The sequence below is a fragment of the Jaculus jaculus genome, chromosome 17, assembly GCF_020740685.1.
Source record: "Jaculus jaculus isolate mJacJac1 chromosome 17, mJacJac1.mat.Y.cur, whole genome shotgun sequence".
NCBI classification, from domain to species: domain Eukaryota; kingdom Metazoa; phylum Chordata; class Mammalia; order Rodentia; family Dipodidae; genus Jaculus; species Jaculus jaculus.
In genome coordinates, this window is record NC_059118.1 from 32,823,047 (window position 1) to 32,840,647 (window position 17,601).

Sequence of the window (17,601 nt, forward strand, 5' to 3'; positions counted from 1 at the left end):
AAGTTAAAGAGGCCCAATAAAGACAAGAGTTTCTTTAAGAGGGCAGAGTTTGTATTTGATTTAGTGAGATGGCTTGAATTTGGAGTGAGAGGGAGAGACCCTGGCAAGTCATAGCCAGATGGCAGAACTGTGTGTGAGAGAGAGTTTTAGAAGGGCAGGATTTTAGAGGGTTTTTTTGGTGACAGAGGAGAACTCGGAAGGTAGAACAAGAAGTGCAAAAGGAAGGGCAGGAATGAAGGGCAAAGAAGCCCTGAGCTTCTTTAAATTAGCCTTGAGACATGTCAATGGAGTGTTTTTGTGGAACAGATAATTTAGGGTCCATTTTGGAGGACAAGGACTAGAGTCCCCAATCCTGCCACCATTGATGTCTCCCAAGCTTAGGGAAGGGCAAATGAGACCCAAGAATTAGGAGGGTGCATGCGTCCTCGTATTCGTAATACTTGGGGTATCCAGTGGAACAACATGTGGGAGACTCCCAGAGTCTCTGTCCACAGACTGAAAAGTGAGATACTCCTGGAGTTTCTAAGGTCTGGGGTGGGATGCCTCCGCATCAGACTGAGAACAAATGCCTTGTCCTAAAGTTGTAGTTTGATGAGAGTATGGAAGCAGCGTGTCACATGGCAAGAGCTCATTACTGAGCTCTGGGGGCTCAGTAATGACTACAATAGTATTTTAATTAAACAATATTTAGACATTAAATTCATGGTAATTTCCTTGGAATCAGCAAGAAACATTTCTGCCTATAGCTCTTAGAAGCCTATATATTCTGTCTCTTCTTGTAGGCTAGCCAGCATTCTATTTCAAATGAGTATAAATGAACATGCCTTTCTCACTTACTTTTCTTTGTTTGTTTTGTTTTGTTTTTTGAGGTAGGGTCTCACTCTAACCCAGGCTGACCTGGAATTCACGTATAGTCTCAGGCTGGCCTCAGACTCAGAGCAATCCTCCTACCTCTGCCTCCTGAGTGCTAGGATTAAAGGTGTGTGCCAACATGCCTGATTGGCTTAGATTTTAAAGACCACTTTTTTTAACTAAAATATTATACTTTTACTTGCTTAGGAACTACACTAATACAATCTAAAACATATACATAATGTATAATGATCAAATTATGTTAGTCAGCACTGCTATCTCCTCAAGTATTATTTTTATGTTTTAGGATCCTCAAAAGTCTTCTCTAATTGTACTGAAATCTATAACTAATTGTTGTAGACTATAGTTACCCTATTGTGCTATAAACATTAGAACTACTACTCCCCCAGCTGTGTTTTGGTGCTCATAATCTCCCTTTTCTAGACCTCCTTCCCCCTTCTGGTCTCTAGCGACCTGGTCCTAAATCCCACTTACATGTAATCAACTTCTGCTGCCACAGTGAGGCATTAAAACATTTTTATAGCTGGGCGTGGTGTCGCACACCTTTAATCCCAGCACTCAGGAGACAGAGGTAGGAGGATTGTCGTGAGTTCGAGGCCACCCTGAGACTCCATAGTGAATTCCAGGTCAGTCTGGGCTAGAGTGACACCCTACCTCAAAAAACAAACACACAAACACAAAAACATTTTAATGTAATTACTGTGGAGAGAGAAAGAGAGTATGGGAGGGCCAAGGCCTCTTGTTGCTGCAAACTAACTCCAGATACTTTGTGCCACTTTGTGCATCTAGCTTTACTTAGTACTAGGAAGTCAAACCTGGGTCAGCAAGCTGTGCAAGCAAGTACCTTTGACTACTAAGTCATTGCCCCAACCCTGGTATTTACCTGTGCCTTATTACGTGTACTATAATGTCCTCCAGTTCCGTGTATGTTGCCACAAATGGTGAGTTTTTATGACACCATGTCCATTGATAGATTTTAAAAGGGAGTATAAATGCGCCATTCAATATTAGCTGTAAGAACTGGTTTTTAGAACTTAGCTTCCGCTGCCTAGAAGAGGAGTTGCCACTGAATATTTACAGTGTTTTGTACAGTCATTTCATTTGTCCTTAAAAGAGGTTACCTCCCCATCCAGCTTTCATATACTCCTTATTTTGAACTATGCTGTCCCCTAACCTCCCTTACAAACTGATTTTTAAATTTTATTATCTCTCCCTAATGCAGATATAAGACTTACTAGGCTCTCTGATGGCATCTTGTATGTGATAATTTTCTTTATTGGAGGGGTAGTAGAATGGTGGCCTCCAGGACTAGGGAGCAGAGGGAAGGGATAGGAAGATGTTGATCAAAGGTAATAAGTGCCAGGTACATAATATACATCACATGGAAACACATACAAGTAACTGTGTCGCATGATGAATAAATACAGTTTTAAAATGGCAAAGGAGGTGGCCAGAGAGATTACAACACGTGATAGATCAGTCTCACAATGTTGCATATTTTCATACTGTTTAGTTCTTTGTCTTGTGACCAGAAAAAATTAGGAGTATGGATGGCGTGGTATGAGTAAGGCAAAGAGAAAAAAAAAGGGTAGACTAACCCCCAAAAGTGTCAGGGCAAGATTTCAGCCAGCATCCAAGGAAGAGAAAGAAAAAAAAAGTTAAGTTTTTTCAGTCAGAACTCAGAAAAGCAGGCAGGCTCAGCAGTGAGAGAGTCTGAGCAACTGCCTGTAATTTCTAAAATGCATCCAGAGAGGGAAAAAGTTTGACGTAGTCACTGAAAATTTGATGAACATTTGGAGGTATTTCTACGCCCCTGTGTACCATGTCTTTTCCTACTCTCCACAAAATAGCATACATTTTCAGCAAGCCCCTTAACCTTTGTGCCATTTTCCCAACCTCAGCATACATTTTTTTTTGACTTTTTTAAAAAAATTGTTCATTTTTATTTATTTATTTGAGTGTGACAGAGAGAGAAAGAGACAGAGAGAGAGAGAGAGAATGGTCATGCCAGGGCTTCCAGCCACTGCTAACGAACTCCAGATGCGTGCGCCCCCTTGTGCTTCTGGCTAACGTGGGTCCTGGGGAATCGAGCCTCGAACGGGGTCCTTAGGCTTCACAGGCAAGTGCTTAACCGCTAAGCTATCTCTCCAGCCTACCATTGCCTTAAATTGTTTTTTTTTTTAATTTTTATTTATTTATTTGCAAGGAAAGAGAGAGAGAAGAGAGATAGACAGAGAGAATGGGCATACCAGGGCCTGTAGCCACTGCAAATGAACTCCAGATGCATGTGCCCCTTATGCATCTGGCTTATGTGGGTCCTAGGGAATCGAACCTGGGTCCTTTGGCTTCGCAGGCAAATGCCTTCACTGCTAAGCCATCTCTCCAGCCCCCCCATTAACTGTTTTAAAATGTGTCTGCAGATCTATCAGCATACATTTTTAAAATGAAATTTTCTTAACTCAAGTCTTTAATATTGGGATATGCCATACCACTCACTACAGAAGAGAAACAAGTTGTTATACTTCCCAGGGACTGTCAAAATAAACCTGCCCCTCCCCATAACCAATATTTTTAAGGAGACTGTCTCCAGCCATACCTTCCAAATTTGGCAAAACTTTCTCCTTGTCAGTGTTAAGGAACATTAACAAGCAGAACTTAATTTTATTCCAATTTTTGTCAGAAACAAACATTTGAAAGTAGCCTGTCAATAGCATAAGTGCTGAAATTTTTACAGCATGAAATAGAAACAGCTGTTAATACATGTACACTAACATAAGTAAGAAAATTTTAAAAATGTAAATGCCATTTCCTGTTACCTCAGAACTCATCAGTTCTAGAGCTATAGCATCCCCTTGTGGGGTTTATGGTCACTGCATGAAAAGTCAAGCTTTCTGTGCCTTCTGGATTTTCAGGCTTTTTTTTTTTCTAATTTTGATCTCAGCAAAGGCTAGAATAATGACCAGTAATGTCATTCTGTTGTTTGAAAAGTTTGTTTGCTTCCCTTTTCAAATAATATCCATTATTATTTGCGTGTTATAGTTTCCTCCTAAAAACTTAATTTTTCGTAGTTGCAATTTAATTTTATTCACAAATAATAATACAATGACTCATTCATTTTTTCCATTCTTTCTTGGTGATTTACATCCTTAGCAATGATGTACATTCTTCATAGTAATGGGTCAGATATTAGGATTATCTTGCTAATAATGCTGGTATTATTTGTACTTTACCCTGTGTAGATAATTGAACTTAATTTGATTTTTTTCTTTTTAAATATATTTATTTGTTTGTTTATTTATTTGAGAGAGGAAAAGAGGCAGAGAGAGAGAGAGAGAGAATGGGTGTGGCAGGACTTCTAGCCACTACAAATGAACTCCAGATACATGCACCACCTTGTGCATCTGGCTTATGTGAAGAATCGAACCTGGGTCCTTTGGCTTTGCAGGCAAGCACCTTAACCACTAAGACATCTTTCCAGCCCTTAATTTGATTTTTAATAAGTAGTATACTCATATACTTTTAATAAGTAATATACGCATACTCATTTTAATAAGTAATATACTCATGATTCCCAGGTCAAATGTTTTAAATAATATGTATCTCCTATGCACTTATATTTCCTACAAAATTTTCTATTTCTGAAGCAGCCACTCTTCCTGAATTTCTGGTAATATTTTCTGTATATATGGGCAGATGTATATGTGCCTATTCCTTTTTTATTTTTTGCTTGTTTGTTTTGACTCTTTTTAAAGCAGGGTCTTTGTGTAGTCTAGGCTGCCTTGGAACTCACTGTCCTCCTCTCTGAGCTTCCCAAGTGCTGGGATTACAAGCATACATTACCACATCCACCTGCACCTTTTCTTAAAACTCAACATATAATAGAACATCAGTGAATATTTGTTGGTTAGTTATTAAGAATATGTGTTCTGGGTTGGAGAGATGGCTTAGCATTTAAGCGCTTGCCAGTGAAGCTTAAGGACCCCAGTTCGAGGCTCGATTCCCCAGTACCTACGTTATCCAGATGCACAAGGGGTCGCAAGCATCTGGAGTTCATTTGCAGTGGCTGGAGGCCCTGCCATTCTCTCTCTCTCTCTGCCTCTTTCTCTCTCTGTCTGTTGCTCTCAAATAAATAAATTTAAAGAAGGGAATATGTGTTCTAGGGCTGGAGAGATGGTTTAGTGATTAAGGCACTTGCCTAAAGGACCCAGGTTCAATTCCTTAGGGCCCATGTAAGCCAGATGCACAAAGTGGTACATGCCTCTGGAGTTTGTTTGCAGTGGCTGGAGGCCCTGATGTGCCCATTTATTTTCATTCTCTTTCTTTTTCTGTTTCTTCTCCCTTCCTCCCTTTCTCCCTCCCTCCCTCCCTCCCTCCCTCTCTCTCTCTCTCAGTAAATAAAAAATAAAAATAAATATTTAAGGAGATTCTTAACTTGAAAAAGAAATAAATAAGACATAAAAGAATATGTGTTCTAGCCAGGCGTGGTGGAGTACACCTTTGATCCCAGCACTTGGGAGGCAGAGGTAGAAGGATTGCTGTGAATTCAAGACCAGTGTAGAAAGAGGCTCTACCTCGGGGGGTGAGGGGTGAATGTGTTCTAGAATCAACTAATTACATTGGTTCAAATCCGTGTCTGCCAGTAACTACTTGTGTGACTTTGAACAAGTTACTTAAATTATTTGCCTTTTCTTGCTGTGGGTGTAAGGTGAGGTTGAAGGGGTTGGTACCAGCAGTACCCACTTCTTAAAGCTGTTAAAAGGATGTAGTGAATTAATATAAAGTAAGCAGTGTTTTGTCAATGGGCATGACCCATACTATCATTCATAAAATTACTGCTGCTTGACCATTATTCCAAATGAATATGCACAGAGTTTCTACCTTTTGTTCATATATTCCATTGTTTGTAATATGACAAAGAAAGAAAACCTTACAGATAATCTAGTTACTTCAGTATTAGACAGCTTGATTTGTATAAAACATTTGCATATAGATGGATATAATAATTTACCTTAGGTGATCCAAAATGAAAAAAAGAAAATAGAAGTACTTTTTCATGTTAAATTTTTAATTTTTAAAATACTTATTTAAGAGAGAGGCACATATAGAAAGAGACAGAAGATGGGCACACCAGGGCCTTTGATCACTGCAAACAAATCCCAAACCCATATGCCACCTTGCGCTTTTGGCATGGGTACCGGAAATCAAACTCAGGTCCTTTGCAGGCAAGCACCTTAATTACTGAGCCATCTATCCAGCCCAAAATTTTAATTTTGAAGGTAAGATTCAAATAAGAAAGGAAATATTTTTTTCAATATAAGCACTTTATGTATAAGTTTGCAGCAGATTAATATTTTACTTAGATTTGTGTGATGGCTGGTTTGACAATTGGGTTAACTTTTGTCCTTCTAGCTTTTTTGCCTCATATTTAATGTATCTTTTAACTACTTGAATATGACAAAAGGTACCCTATCTTAAGTAAAAGTCCATTGCTAATGATCCTTCATGGAATCATTCAAGCACTAGCAGAGCTGCATGTGAACAGTAATTTTCAAGCATAGTTTTGATCTAACACAATTAAAAAAAATTTTTAAATTTACTTTCATGTGTACTTGTGGGGAGGGGCCACACCAGGGTCTCTTATCACTGTGAACAAGTGCCCATCCAGCTTCATGCCCAGTTCAAACTCAGTTTGATCACACAGACCTTATGGTCAAAATTTTCAGATGATTTTTCTTTCATATTAAGGCTCTCTAACATAACGTCTGAGAGCATAAAGACTGCTTTTATGTGAAAAGCAACAGAATGCCACTTCACATAGAACATTGCACTGTGGACTTGGAATGTTTTCATTTTTAAAAAATATTTTGTTTATTTATTTAAGAGAGAGCAAATGGGCACACCAGGGCCTCTAGCCACTGCAAATGAACTCCAAACGCATGCGCCACCTTGTGCATCTGGCTTACATGGGTCCTGAGGAGTCAAATCTGGCCCCCCAGGCTTCTCAGGCAAGCACCTTAACTGCTTAGCCATCCCTCCAGCCCTGTTTTCATTTTTTGAAAGTAACAAAGACCTAAATCAACTCCTCTGCTCTTTGGTAAGTTGGAGATAAAGCAATATAGTTGCCCTCTGAATAAAATTCCTGAAAAAAAGAAACAGGTTTATTTATTTTTAGATGTTTTATTTGCAAGCAAAGAGAGACAGGGAGAGCAAGACTGAGAATGGGTACACCAGGTCCTCTAGCCACTGCATCAAACTCCACATAGCATGCACTAGTTTATGCACTTGACTTTGCATGGGTACTAGGGAATCAAACCTAGGTTGGTAGGCTTTATAGGCAAGCACCTTAACAGCTGAGCCATCTCTCTAACCCAAAACAGGTTAGTAGGTGTGTATGTCTGTCTGTCTGTCTGTCTCCTTCCCTCCTTCCTTCCCTCTCTCTCTCTCTCTCTCTCTCTCTCTCTCTCTCTCTCTCTCTCTCTCTCTCTCTCTCTGTGTGTGTGTGTGTGTGTGTGTGTGTGTGTGTATTACTATAGAGAATGGAGTAGAATGTGGAAACACTATTTATAAGATAAGTGCAGTTCCAAACAAGCAGAACCCAATGTAACTGGGGCAGGAGTAACACAAGTAATATTCCCGTCTGTGGAAAACACTATTCTAAAGGACATGCAAGAGCTAGAGATAAGGCTCAGCAGCTGAGTGCTTTCTACTCAAGCGGGAGCTTGAGGCTACTGGGTTTGAGTCACCAGAACCCACATAAACAGCTGAGTGTAACCATGCACGACTGTAACCAGTCCTCTGGGGATCAGTGACCAGAGAATCACTGGAGCTCACCAAACCACCAATGCTCTGGAATCTGTGTAGAGGTTGTCTCAAACAAACAAGCAGAAGAGCAATGGAAGGGTGCTTCTGCTATTCTGTTGTCTGCCTGGGCACAGGGTACCTCTGTGCACACATGCACACTACACACACATGCAAGTGGATAGGTGGATGGATGATAGGAGGGAGAAGGTAAGATTGGTAAGGAATTGAAAAAAATATATAAATAAAAGGATTCCAGGAAAGCACGAGGTCTAGGTATAGCCTATTCAAGCCCAATCTAGAGGGAAGCAGATTCTTGCCCAGATGTCTTTTTTTTTCTTTGCTTATTTATCTATTTTTTTTATTAATTAGTTTTGTATTCAGCAAATACAGTCAGTTTGGTACCATTATTAGGCTCATCTGTGACCTACCCCCTCTCCTTGGCTCCTCCTTGTTGATGTATATGGGTCATGCATTGTGGAGTTAGCCCACAGTTATGGGTAGGATAAATGTGTCTGCATGTCATGACCCAACATGTGGCCCTGACATTCTTTCTGCCCCCTCTTCCACAAAATTTCCCTGAGCCATGTTGGGTTCATTTTTGGTCTGCTTCAGTGATGAGGTTTTGGGGACCTCTGGGTCTCTGGCTCTCTGATTTGGTAGGAGTTGATTTTTCTCTGTGTTGATCTCCTTCACCCTTGTGCTGGTACCCAGTTCAACAGGAAAACAGCACCCTTGTTTGTTTTGCCAATTTTTCTTAGTTTCAGCCAGGGCCCTTTTGAGGTATGATGAGGTGGCTCTCTCCTTAGGATCTACATCTATCTGAAAAAGAGAAGCAGATTCTTCAACAGAGAGTAAGTTAACACCAGGACAAATGAGATAATCCTTCCTTTTTTAATAGAGAATTTAATAGGTGTAGGCCCTCTTGTAGCCCACGATTGATGGTAGCTTGATAATGGAGAGCAGGCTTATGTTTGGATATGGTTCTGACTTGTTTCCCAGCTCCAGCTATGGGTCCCGTACCACTGAGGGGATCAGCTAGCCAAATCGAGAGTAGTTGGTTCCCCACCATGGCTGTGTGCCACTATTGCACTTGTGTGGGCATCACAACAGGTTATTTGCTGATAAGTAGGTTAGACCATGAGTTGCTTGGGCAGATATTGGTCATTTTTCCCCAGTCGCCCATGTAGCACCTTCTGGCACTACATGTGCTGACTGTCTGGGGACTGACTCTCTTCCAGATTCCAGCTATGCCATTCCATTTTACATGTCGACCACATAAGGTATCTTCAGCAGTATGGTCTTACCACTAACCTTTGGTGGTTCATTAAGTACTCGGACAGAAATCTATCTGTCTTTTAGGAAACCTTGTAGGTCTCTCTGATCAAAAGCTCATTGTGGATGATAGCCACATGCTGGTACTGGGAGTTACAGGTCACTGCCCACTAAGAAAAGGGAAAAAAGATAACGAATATACAAGAGTTAGAGAGGAGAGAGGGGGGAGGGGGAGGGAGGGAGGGAGAAGGAGAGGGAGGGAAGGAAGCTGTAGAAGATTGAGGTCAGTCTTCATCATACCCTCTCTAGTGTCTTGTGGTTTAGGTGTTTCCTCTAAGGGTCTGGTGAAGGTTCAACCATTTGGTCTGCCTTTTAGGAAGCAGAATTTTATGGTACCATTGCCATTTGGGTGTAGATTTGTGTTTCCTACCCCTCTGTTGCCCTCCTCACCCATCGTATTGTCTAGTCCATGAGATACTTGCTGGGTATGTAAGGTATCTTGGGTAGATTCAGGTTAGGTGCTGTGGATGAGTGAGACTATGTGGCGATTTTTTTTTCTGTGATTGGGTAAGTTCACTGAGAATGATCTGTTCCAGGTTCAACCATTTTTCCTCAAATTTCATTTTTTTCTTAACTGCTGTATAGAATTCAATTGTGTAGATATACCACATCTTAGTTATCCATTCTTCTAGTGATGGACCTCTAGGTTGATTCCAGTTCTTAGATATTACAAATTGAGCTGCCACAAACATGGTTGAGCAAATCTCTCTGGCCTATGGTTTGAAGGTTTTAGGGTAGATGCCCAGTAAGGGAATAACTGGGTCTGTTGATATCTTTATAGTCAGCTTTTTCAGGAGTCTCCATATTGCTTTCCAAAGTGGTTGTACCATCTTACATTCCCAGTGGATGAATGTTCCTACTTCTCCACATCCTCGCCAGCATTTATTTTCGTTTGATTTTTTGATGTTTGCTATCCTTATTGGGGTAAGGTAGAATCTCATAGTTGTTTTAATTTCCATTTCCCTGATGATTAGGGAAGATGAACATTTTCTTAAGTGTTTGTTTGCCATTTGTATTTCTTCTTCTGTGAACTGCCTGTTCAGCTCTTTGCCCCATTTTGTGAGTGAGGTGTTCGACTTTTTACTGTTTAGATTTTTGAGTTCTTTGTAGATTCTAGAGGTTAGGCCTCTGTCAGTTGGATATCCAGCAAATATTTGCTCACATTCTGTGGGTAACCTATTGGCTTTGCTTATTGTATACTTGTCTGTAAAGAAACTCTTCAGCTTCATGTGATCCCATTGGTTGAGTGATTGTTTAAGATCATGAGCTACTGGGGTTTTGTTCAGGAAGTCTTTTTCCATTCCTATATCATGGAAAGTACTTCCTAAATTTTCTTCCAGTAGTAGTTGAGTTTCTGGTCTTATATTGAGGTCTTTGATCCATTTGGATTTGAGTGTAGTGCATGGTGAAATGTGTGGATCAAGTTTCAGTTTCCTTCATGTGGTTATCCAGTTTGTCCAGCACCATTTGTTGAAGATGCTGTCTTTTTTCCAGCCTATATTGTTAGGGCCTTTGTCGAATATCAAGTAGCTATAGTTGCTTGACCCAAACTCTGTTGCCCAGACATCTTAATGATTTCTTTAGCAAGATTGTCCTTTACTCGAGATACCTAACTCTTCTGTGTCTCTGTACTTACAACTCCACTATCAGAAAGTTTGCCCTTTCAAATAGTGTACCAATAAGTCCAATATGTGTTAGTCAAAGTAAAATATATAGGCAAAAATACTATCATACCTGGTGAAAATTGTTGAAGCCAGATTAGAAGTGACTGGGAACAGTGGTGAAATTATTCATTAATACCATTATCATTCTTGTCCTTACTTTTATAAATGAACATTTTATGATAAATGGTCTTGGTTGTAAAATAGTATAAGTAATTTTGTGCCCTTGGTTGTTTTCTTGCTTTTCATAAATTTAGCTGTTGGCCTGCTTTAAACATATCAGGCTCTGCACTAAAGCGTTGTAATTCAAGTTCACTTAAAAAAAAAAAAAAAAACTTTATTTGCAAGAAGACAGACAGGATGGGTACACCAGGGCCTCTAGTCACTGCAAAGAATTCCAGCTGCTCCATCCCAACCCCTGTTTAAAGTTTTTGAGATAGAGTCTCACTCTAGACCAGGCTAACCTGGAACTCACTATGATCCTCCTATCTCATCCTCTCAAGTACTGAGATTAAAAACTTGTACTACCACACCCACCTCTGGTTAATTTTTATACATATCTTAGTTGTTTACTTACTCCACTTGCTTTTATATTATTACCATCACATGGAATTGATTATATTTTTACTTTAGGTACTTGCTACAACCGAGAGACAATGGAAACAAATCATCTAAAACTGATGACCTGGGTTCTCTTCGATTAAATATATGTTACACGGAAGACTATGTGCTTCCTTCAGAGTACTATGGTTCTTTGAAAACTTTGCTGCTAAAATCACCAGATATTCAGGTACTTTAAAAGTCTCAAGTGTATGAAAATGCTAAACTGAACTAATGCTGTAAATGATTAAAAAGATTTTCTGTTGTGGTTACTTTCCACATTACTAGGACAAAACATCTGATCAAAAGCAACTGATGGGAGGAAAGGGTTTTTGACTTACAGTCTTCAGGGGAAGCTTCATGATGCCAGGAAAAGATGGTAGAGCAGAGGCTGGACATCACATTTTCCCACAGCAGATGGAAGATAGCAGTAAAACTGAGCTGAACTCTGGAAAGTGGGGAGCTGAGCTAGAACACTCCAAATCCCACCCTCAGAAATACACCTCCTCCAGCAAGATCCCGCCTCCCACATTGCTACCAGCTGGGGACCAAGCATTCAGAACACATGAGTTGATGGAATACATCTAATTCAAACAACCATATCCCTCCTATGGTTCCCATAGACTCATGAACACCTCATAATGGAGAAAATATTCAGCCAACTTTAAAAGTCCCCATAATCATTACTAATCCCAACACTTTATAAGTCCAAAGTTTTATCTGAAATAGTCTCTTAACTATAAGCCAAAACAAAACAAGTTACATACCCATAACAGCACAGAGTAAACATTCCCAGTGCCAAAGAAGAAAGAGTGAGAAAACACTGAACCAATATCAAGCTGTAAACAGCAGAACAAACATCAAATCCTATATGTAGCTCCATGTCTGGCATGTAGGACCTGTGACAGAGTCTCTGGGATTCCAGTTTTGCCCCTCTATCTAGGCTGCTTTCACCCTGGGGAACTATTCATCCTGAGCCTGGTGGCTTTTCCATAGTACAGGAGTCTCCACTGCAACCCACAGTTCATCTATGCCATGACCTTCCAGGGCCTCCACACATGGACTGAAGCAACATATCACCCAGTGGTCATCTCCAAAAAACACATTGCAAATTCAGTGACCCTCTGCTGTATTTGTTTCACTTCCAAGCCATACAAGATGGGTTTTGCTGCCAAATTGTCAATCCAGATAGGTATGAAGTTGACCATGAAAAACAGGAAAACCCCTTCAGCATTCTTCCTACAGGCCACCTCTATTCAAAGGAGTGATTATTCTTTCTTCGGCCCCATTGCAGAACAGTTAACCTGATCTTCAGTGGTAGTAATCTTGCAAATACTTGTAGCTAAAGAAGACTGCAGTCTCTGACCTAAAACCTCCATTTGTTTCTCTCACACCAGTCCATTTTTCTAACCCTGCTCAAATTCTCAGGGTTTGAACAGAAGGCAGCCAGTTTCTCACAGTCTAGAACAATCTATACAAAGTTCTCTTTCCCCTCATAATCCAAGTCTCCACAGCTCACAATAATTTCTGCATTTAAGTCTTTCAGCTCTCAACAGAATAGTCCATCATTCTGTGCTTAGAGTATTGCAAAATGTCTCTTAGTTCAAGGTTTCATATCCTTCCATATTTGTCATTCAAATCAGTTCCAAAAGATCAAAAGCCAAATGGTCAGGTACCTAGCAGTGATGACCCCACTGCTGCTACCAATTTTCTGTAGTGGATATCCTCCTATTTCTGGGACAAAACACCCAACCAAAAGCAGCCGGTGCAAGAAAAGGGTTTATTTTGGCTTAAAGTCTCCAGGGGAAGCTTCATGATGGCAAGAAAAGATGGTAGAACAGAGGCTGGACATCACATTTTCCCACAACAGATGGAAGATAACAGTAAAACTGAGGTAAACTCTGGCAAGTGGGGAGCTGAGCTAGAACACTCCAAAGTCCGTCTTCAGAAACACACCTCCTCCAGCAAGGTCCCACCTCCCAGATCACCACCACTTGGGGACCAAGCATTGAAATACATTAGTTTATGGGGAACATCCGATTCAAACCACCACAATTTTCTAGTATCAACTCTTAATAAAACTATATGTACATTTCATTTCTTGGAACTAAAATATTCATGTGTGCTTAAAATTTTATCTGTGATGAGAATTTAGAAAACTAAACATTCTATATAAAGCTTATAATCAGTGAATATATTGGATTACATTCAGAGGTTAGTGATTCAACATCAATCATGTTTTCTTTGTGCTTGTTTTCTACTTTTCTATATCCTAGCCAATATCTTCTTCAGCTGCTTATATTTTGGGTGAAATATGTCGAGATAAAAATGATGCTGTTTTACCCCTTGTACGACTATTGCTGCACCATGATAAACTTGTTCCTTTTGTCACTGCAGTGGCTGAGTTGGATTTGAAGGATACACAGTAAGAATTATATTTTATTAACATTAATTGTGTATCATTTTTGTAGTCTTGGATTTTGTATTGACTGGGTTTTCTTAGTATATGACAAAGTATATGAACTACTTAGTATATGACAAAGATAGTTCTTTGAGTTATCAAGTTTGTCAACTAATAGTAAGGTCAGCAGGTAGCAGGAAGACATTTTTAACTCAGTAATGACATTGTTTTTGATTCTAGTATCTTTGCTTCTTAGTGTAATGATTCACATGTCACAAATAAAATGCTAACAACAATATCATTTTTCCTCCTTACCTATTACATGGGCACATTTGTAGGTACACACACATATGACATGAAAAGCAATCTAACAACATTCCTCTTCCCATAATAGTATATAACAATGTCATCATTTTACATACATACACATGGTTGTTGGTTTTTTTGATTCTTTTTTTTTTTTTGCTCACAAATATAGTTTCTTTTTTAAAAAACTGACTTTTCACATATTTTCAGAAAGTAATTTTGGTAACTTGCAAGTTGATAGTAAATAAAAATCATTAAAATTTTATAAGAACAAAGTCAAATATGTCATAATACTGTTTCACATCAATGTTTGTCCTTTTTATTGCACTTGATTTTAACTGTTTCTATTTCTGTTTCAGAGATGCAAACACAATTTTTAGAGGAAATTCCCTGGCTACCCGATGTCTGGATGAAATGATGAAAATAGTGGGAGGGCACTACCTGAAAGTAACATTAAAATCTATTCTAGATGAGGTACAGACTATACCTCTAATAATCATAGTTTGTGATCATCTTATATCATCTCTTTTAAGAAGTGAAGGCTTTATCCACTCATGTATTTCTGAAAGAATAAGGCTAACCACTCTAGAAGTAAAGTTAACTACTTTTCTGTGAGTAAATTTTTACTCAAAGGGCATATATAATCTACATAATTATTATATTTTTTCAGCCAGGGTTTCAAATACATGAGAAATACTTTTTGATATAATTCTTTGGGAAATTGTATGCATCATATGTGTTATCTCTGAATGGAGGTTTAAATTTGTTTTAATTTTTACAATTATATTACCAGAAAAAATTATTTTCATTATGTCAGATTATTCAGGAAAGAACATTAACTAAAAAATGCATGCATTTTCCAGATATGTGAATCCTCAAAATCCTGTGAAATAGACCCCATTAGATTGAAAGAGGGCGATAATGTAGAAAATAATAAGGTAAGTTATTATTGTGCTTTAAGAGCATTGTTAGGCTTACTGTACCAGCCTCCCACTTGCATTGTAATAATGCTGCAGTGCTTACGCTGTACATTAAACTTGGCTTCTCACAGTATTTCCTGGAAATCATATCACCTTGTTTCTGTTCTTATCTGTCATTTTTAAAGTAGAAACCATAGTATATTTAAGCAGCATCTAGTTACAGTCTCCATTCTGACTGTTCCTTTCAGGTCACTCTTAACTGAATAGGTAACATGATATTAATATATTAGGGTCACAAGTTTTTTTTTTGTTTTTTTTTTTTTGAGGTAGGGTCTCACTCTGGTCCAGGCTGACCTGGAATTAACTCTGTAGTCTCAGGGTGGCCTTGAACTCACAGCGATCCTCCTACCTCTGCCTCCCGAGTGCTGGGATTAAAGGCGTGTGCCACCACACCCGGCTTAGGGTCACAAGTTTTCAGGTCACTCTTAACTGAATAGGTAACATGATATTAATTATGTTAGGATCACAAGTTTTCGCTGATGTGGGTAACAGTGACACCATGTCCTGATAGTACATATCTGAGTTATTTTCCTGATTTCTCTTTTGATCAATTTATCATCTTCTGCTTCTTGTGAAGGTTATTTATATATTCACTTAGATCAGAATGTTAACAGCACTTTAGCTGAATGAGTTTGAAAAAGGAAAGCAAGGCTTTAGCATACTAGATAGCAATTATCTAATAAATCTCATTTTCATTAGTTTTACTTTATTTTATTTATTAGAGAGATTAGAAAAAGAGAGAATGGGTGTACCAGGGCCTCCAGCCACTGCAAAGAAACTCCAGATGCATGCACCACCATGCACATCTGGCCTACGCGGGTTCTGGGGAATTGAATCTGGGTCCTTAAGCTCCTCGGGCAAGCGCCTTAACTGCTAAGCCATCTCTCCAGCCCCTCGTTATTTTCTTTATTATAAAGGGTATTGAAGAAGATGTGACAAAGTCAAAAGGTTAATGTTTACCTTCTTATCTTAAATCCTGCAGGAGAATCTGCGTTACTATGTGGACAAGTTATTTAGTACCATTGTGAAATCAAGTATGAGCTGCCCCACTGTAATGTGTGATATCTTTTATTCTCTGAGGCAAATGGCTACTCAGAGATTTCCTAGTAAGTGCCTGGTTATACTTAATCATGCCATTTATTTGTCTATTTTTATCTATTTGTAGCTATTATGTGTTTAGTTTATATGAAATGTATGTTTGTAGGTATAGTCTTGTATAAGTTTTTCAGAATGTTGCTAGTAGCTTTTTTGTGAATCTTCTGGTTTACTTTTCTGTGATTTTGAAACATAAAGCCCATCTTATTTCAATATAGTGGCAACTTTATATAAAGAACAAATCAAAATCATTTTAAGAAATTTTAGAACTATTATTATATAAGCAAATGTTTATACTATGAAATAAAATCAACAAAATACCTCTGTTATTTGTACCTACTGTCTTTTCTAGGTGCACATATTCAAGTGACATTCTTTAGTTGCATACAACTGATTAGATTTGACAGTTTGAGAATGCTAAGATTTTGGTGGTAACATGTTTTTCCAGAAACAACCTTTGACTTTAGGTGTTTCTAAGGTACATGTATCAGAAATTGGCATACTTTAATTTGGCAAAAGTAGCTATGTTAAGGTATTTTGGAAAGATTGAATAAAATTAGGTTACCACCTTCTACTGTTGCTACTTGTAATTACTCTCATTTTAATTTACCTGTGATACATAAGTAAACTTGCTTTAGGTCTTTCCAAAGCTGCCTATAGTGGAGGGGAGAAGAGAGAAGAATAAGACAGCTACTTAAATTTAAAAAGCACACCTTCTCTTCCTTTATCTTGTACATTCATCCAGCCACCTCTTCCACAGTGTCCCCAAGCCTTGCAGAATGTGCTAGAGATGTCTCACTTACTGCTGAATATTCACTGTCTCTTCTTCTCAACACTTATATGAGTTTAGAATCTCTCCAGCAGTTACCACCATCTGAAAAGACAAGCTTCTCTAACCAAAAGTGAGCATTAATATATGGAAATAAACATATGTATTTAGAGGGCAGTTTGTTGAGCATAATGTATTTCCATTTAGCTGGACTGGAGCAATGGCTCAGCAGTTAAAGTACATCTGGCTTTGTGTGGGTACTGGGGAGTCAAACCTAGGCTGTCAGGTTTTGCAAGCAAACACCTTTAACCCCAGTCCCAGGCCATAGGCTTTTGATTAGGTTTTCAGTAACAAGCATGAATTCCCTCCCACAGAGTTGGGCCTCAAATCTAATCAGAGAACAGTTGGTTTTCCCTATAACAGATATGCCACCATTGCACTAGTTGGCACATTTGCCCTGGTTAGCCAGGTGTGAAGCTTGACGTGTCCACTGCTAATTAAGATCATTGATGGGGCTGGAGAGATGGCTTAGCGGTTAAGTGCTTGCCTGTGAAGCCTAAGGACCCCGGTTCAAGGCTCAGTTCCCCAGGTCCCACGTTAGCCAGATGCATAAGGGGGCGCATGCGTCTGGAGTTCGTTTGCAGAGGCTGGAAGCCCTGGCGCGCCCATTCTCTCTCTCTCCCTCTATCTATCTTTCTCTCTGTGTCTGTCACACTCAAATAAATAAATAAATTTAAAAAAAAAAAAAAAGATCATTGATGACTTTTCTCCCACAACAGGCTA

General features: G+C 39.0%; 1 protein-coding gene across 1 annotated transcript in view; it reads left to right on the plus strand.

Annotated features, from left to right (window-relative positions):
* Positions 1-17,601, plus strand: part of Rasa2 (RAS p21 protein activator 2) — a 158,197-nt gene that overhangs the window by 98,166 nt on the left and 42,430 nt on the right. Inside the window, exons 10-14 of the mRNA XM_045136517.1 lie at positions 11,301-11,457; positions 13,544-13,692; positions 14,334-14,448; positions 14,838-14,912; positions 15,937-16,060. Coding sequence (XP_044992452.1) covers positions 11,301-11,457; positions 13,544-13,692; positions 14,334-14,448; positions 14,838-14,912; positions 15,937-16,060 — 620 coding nt within the window. The remainder of the gene's footprint in view (positions 1-11,300; positions 11,458-13,543; positions 13,693-14,333; positions 14,449-14,837; positions 14,913-15,936; positions 16,061-17,601) is intronic.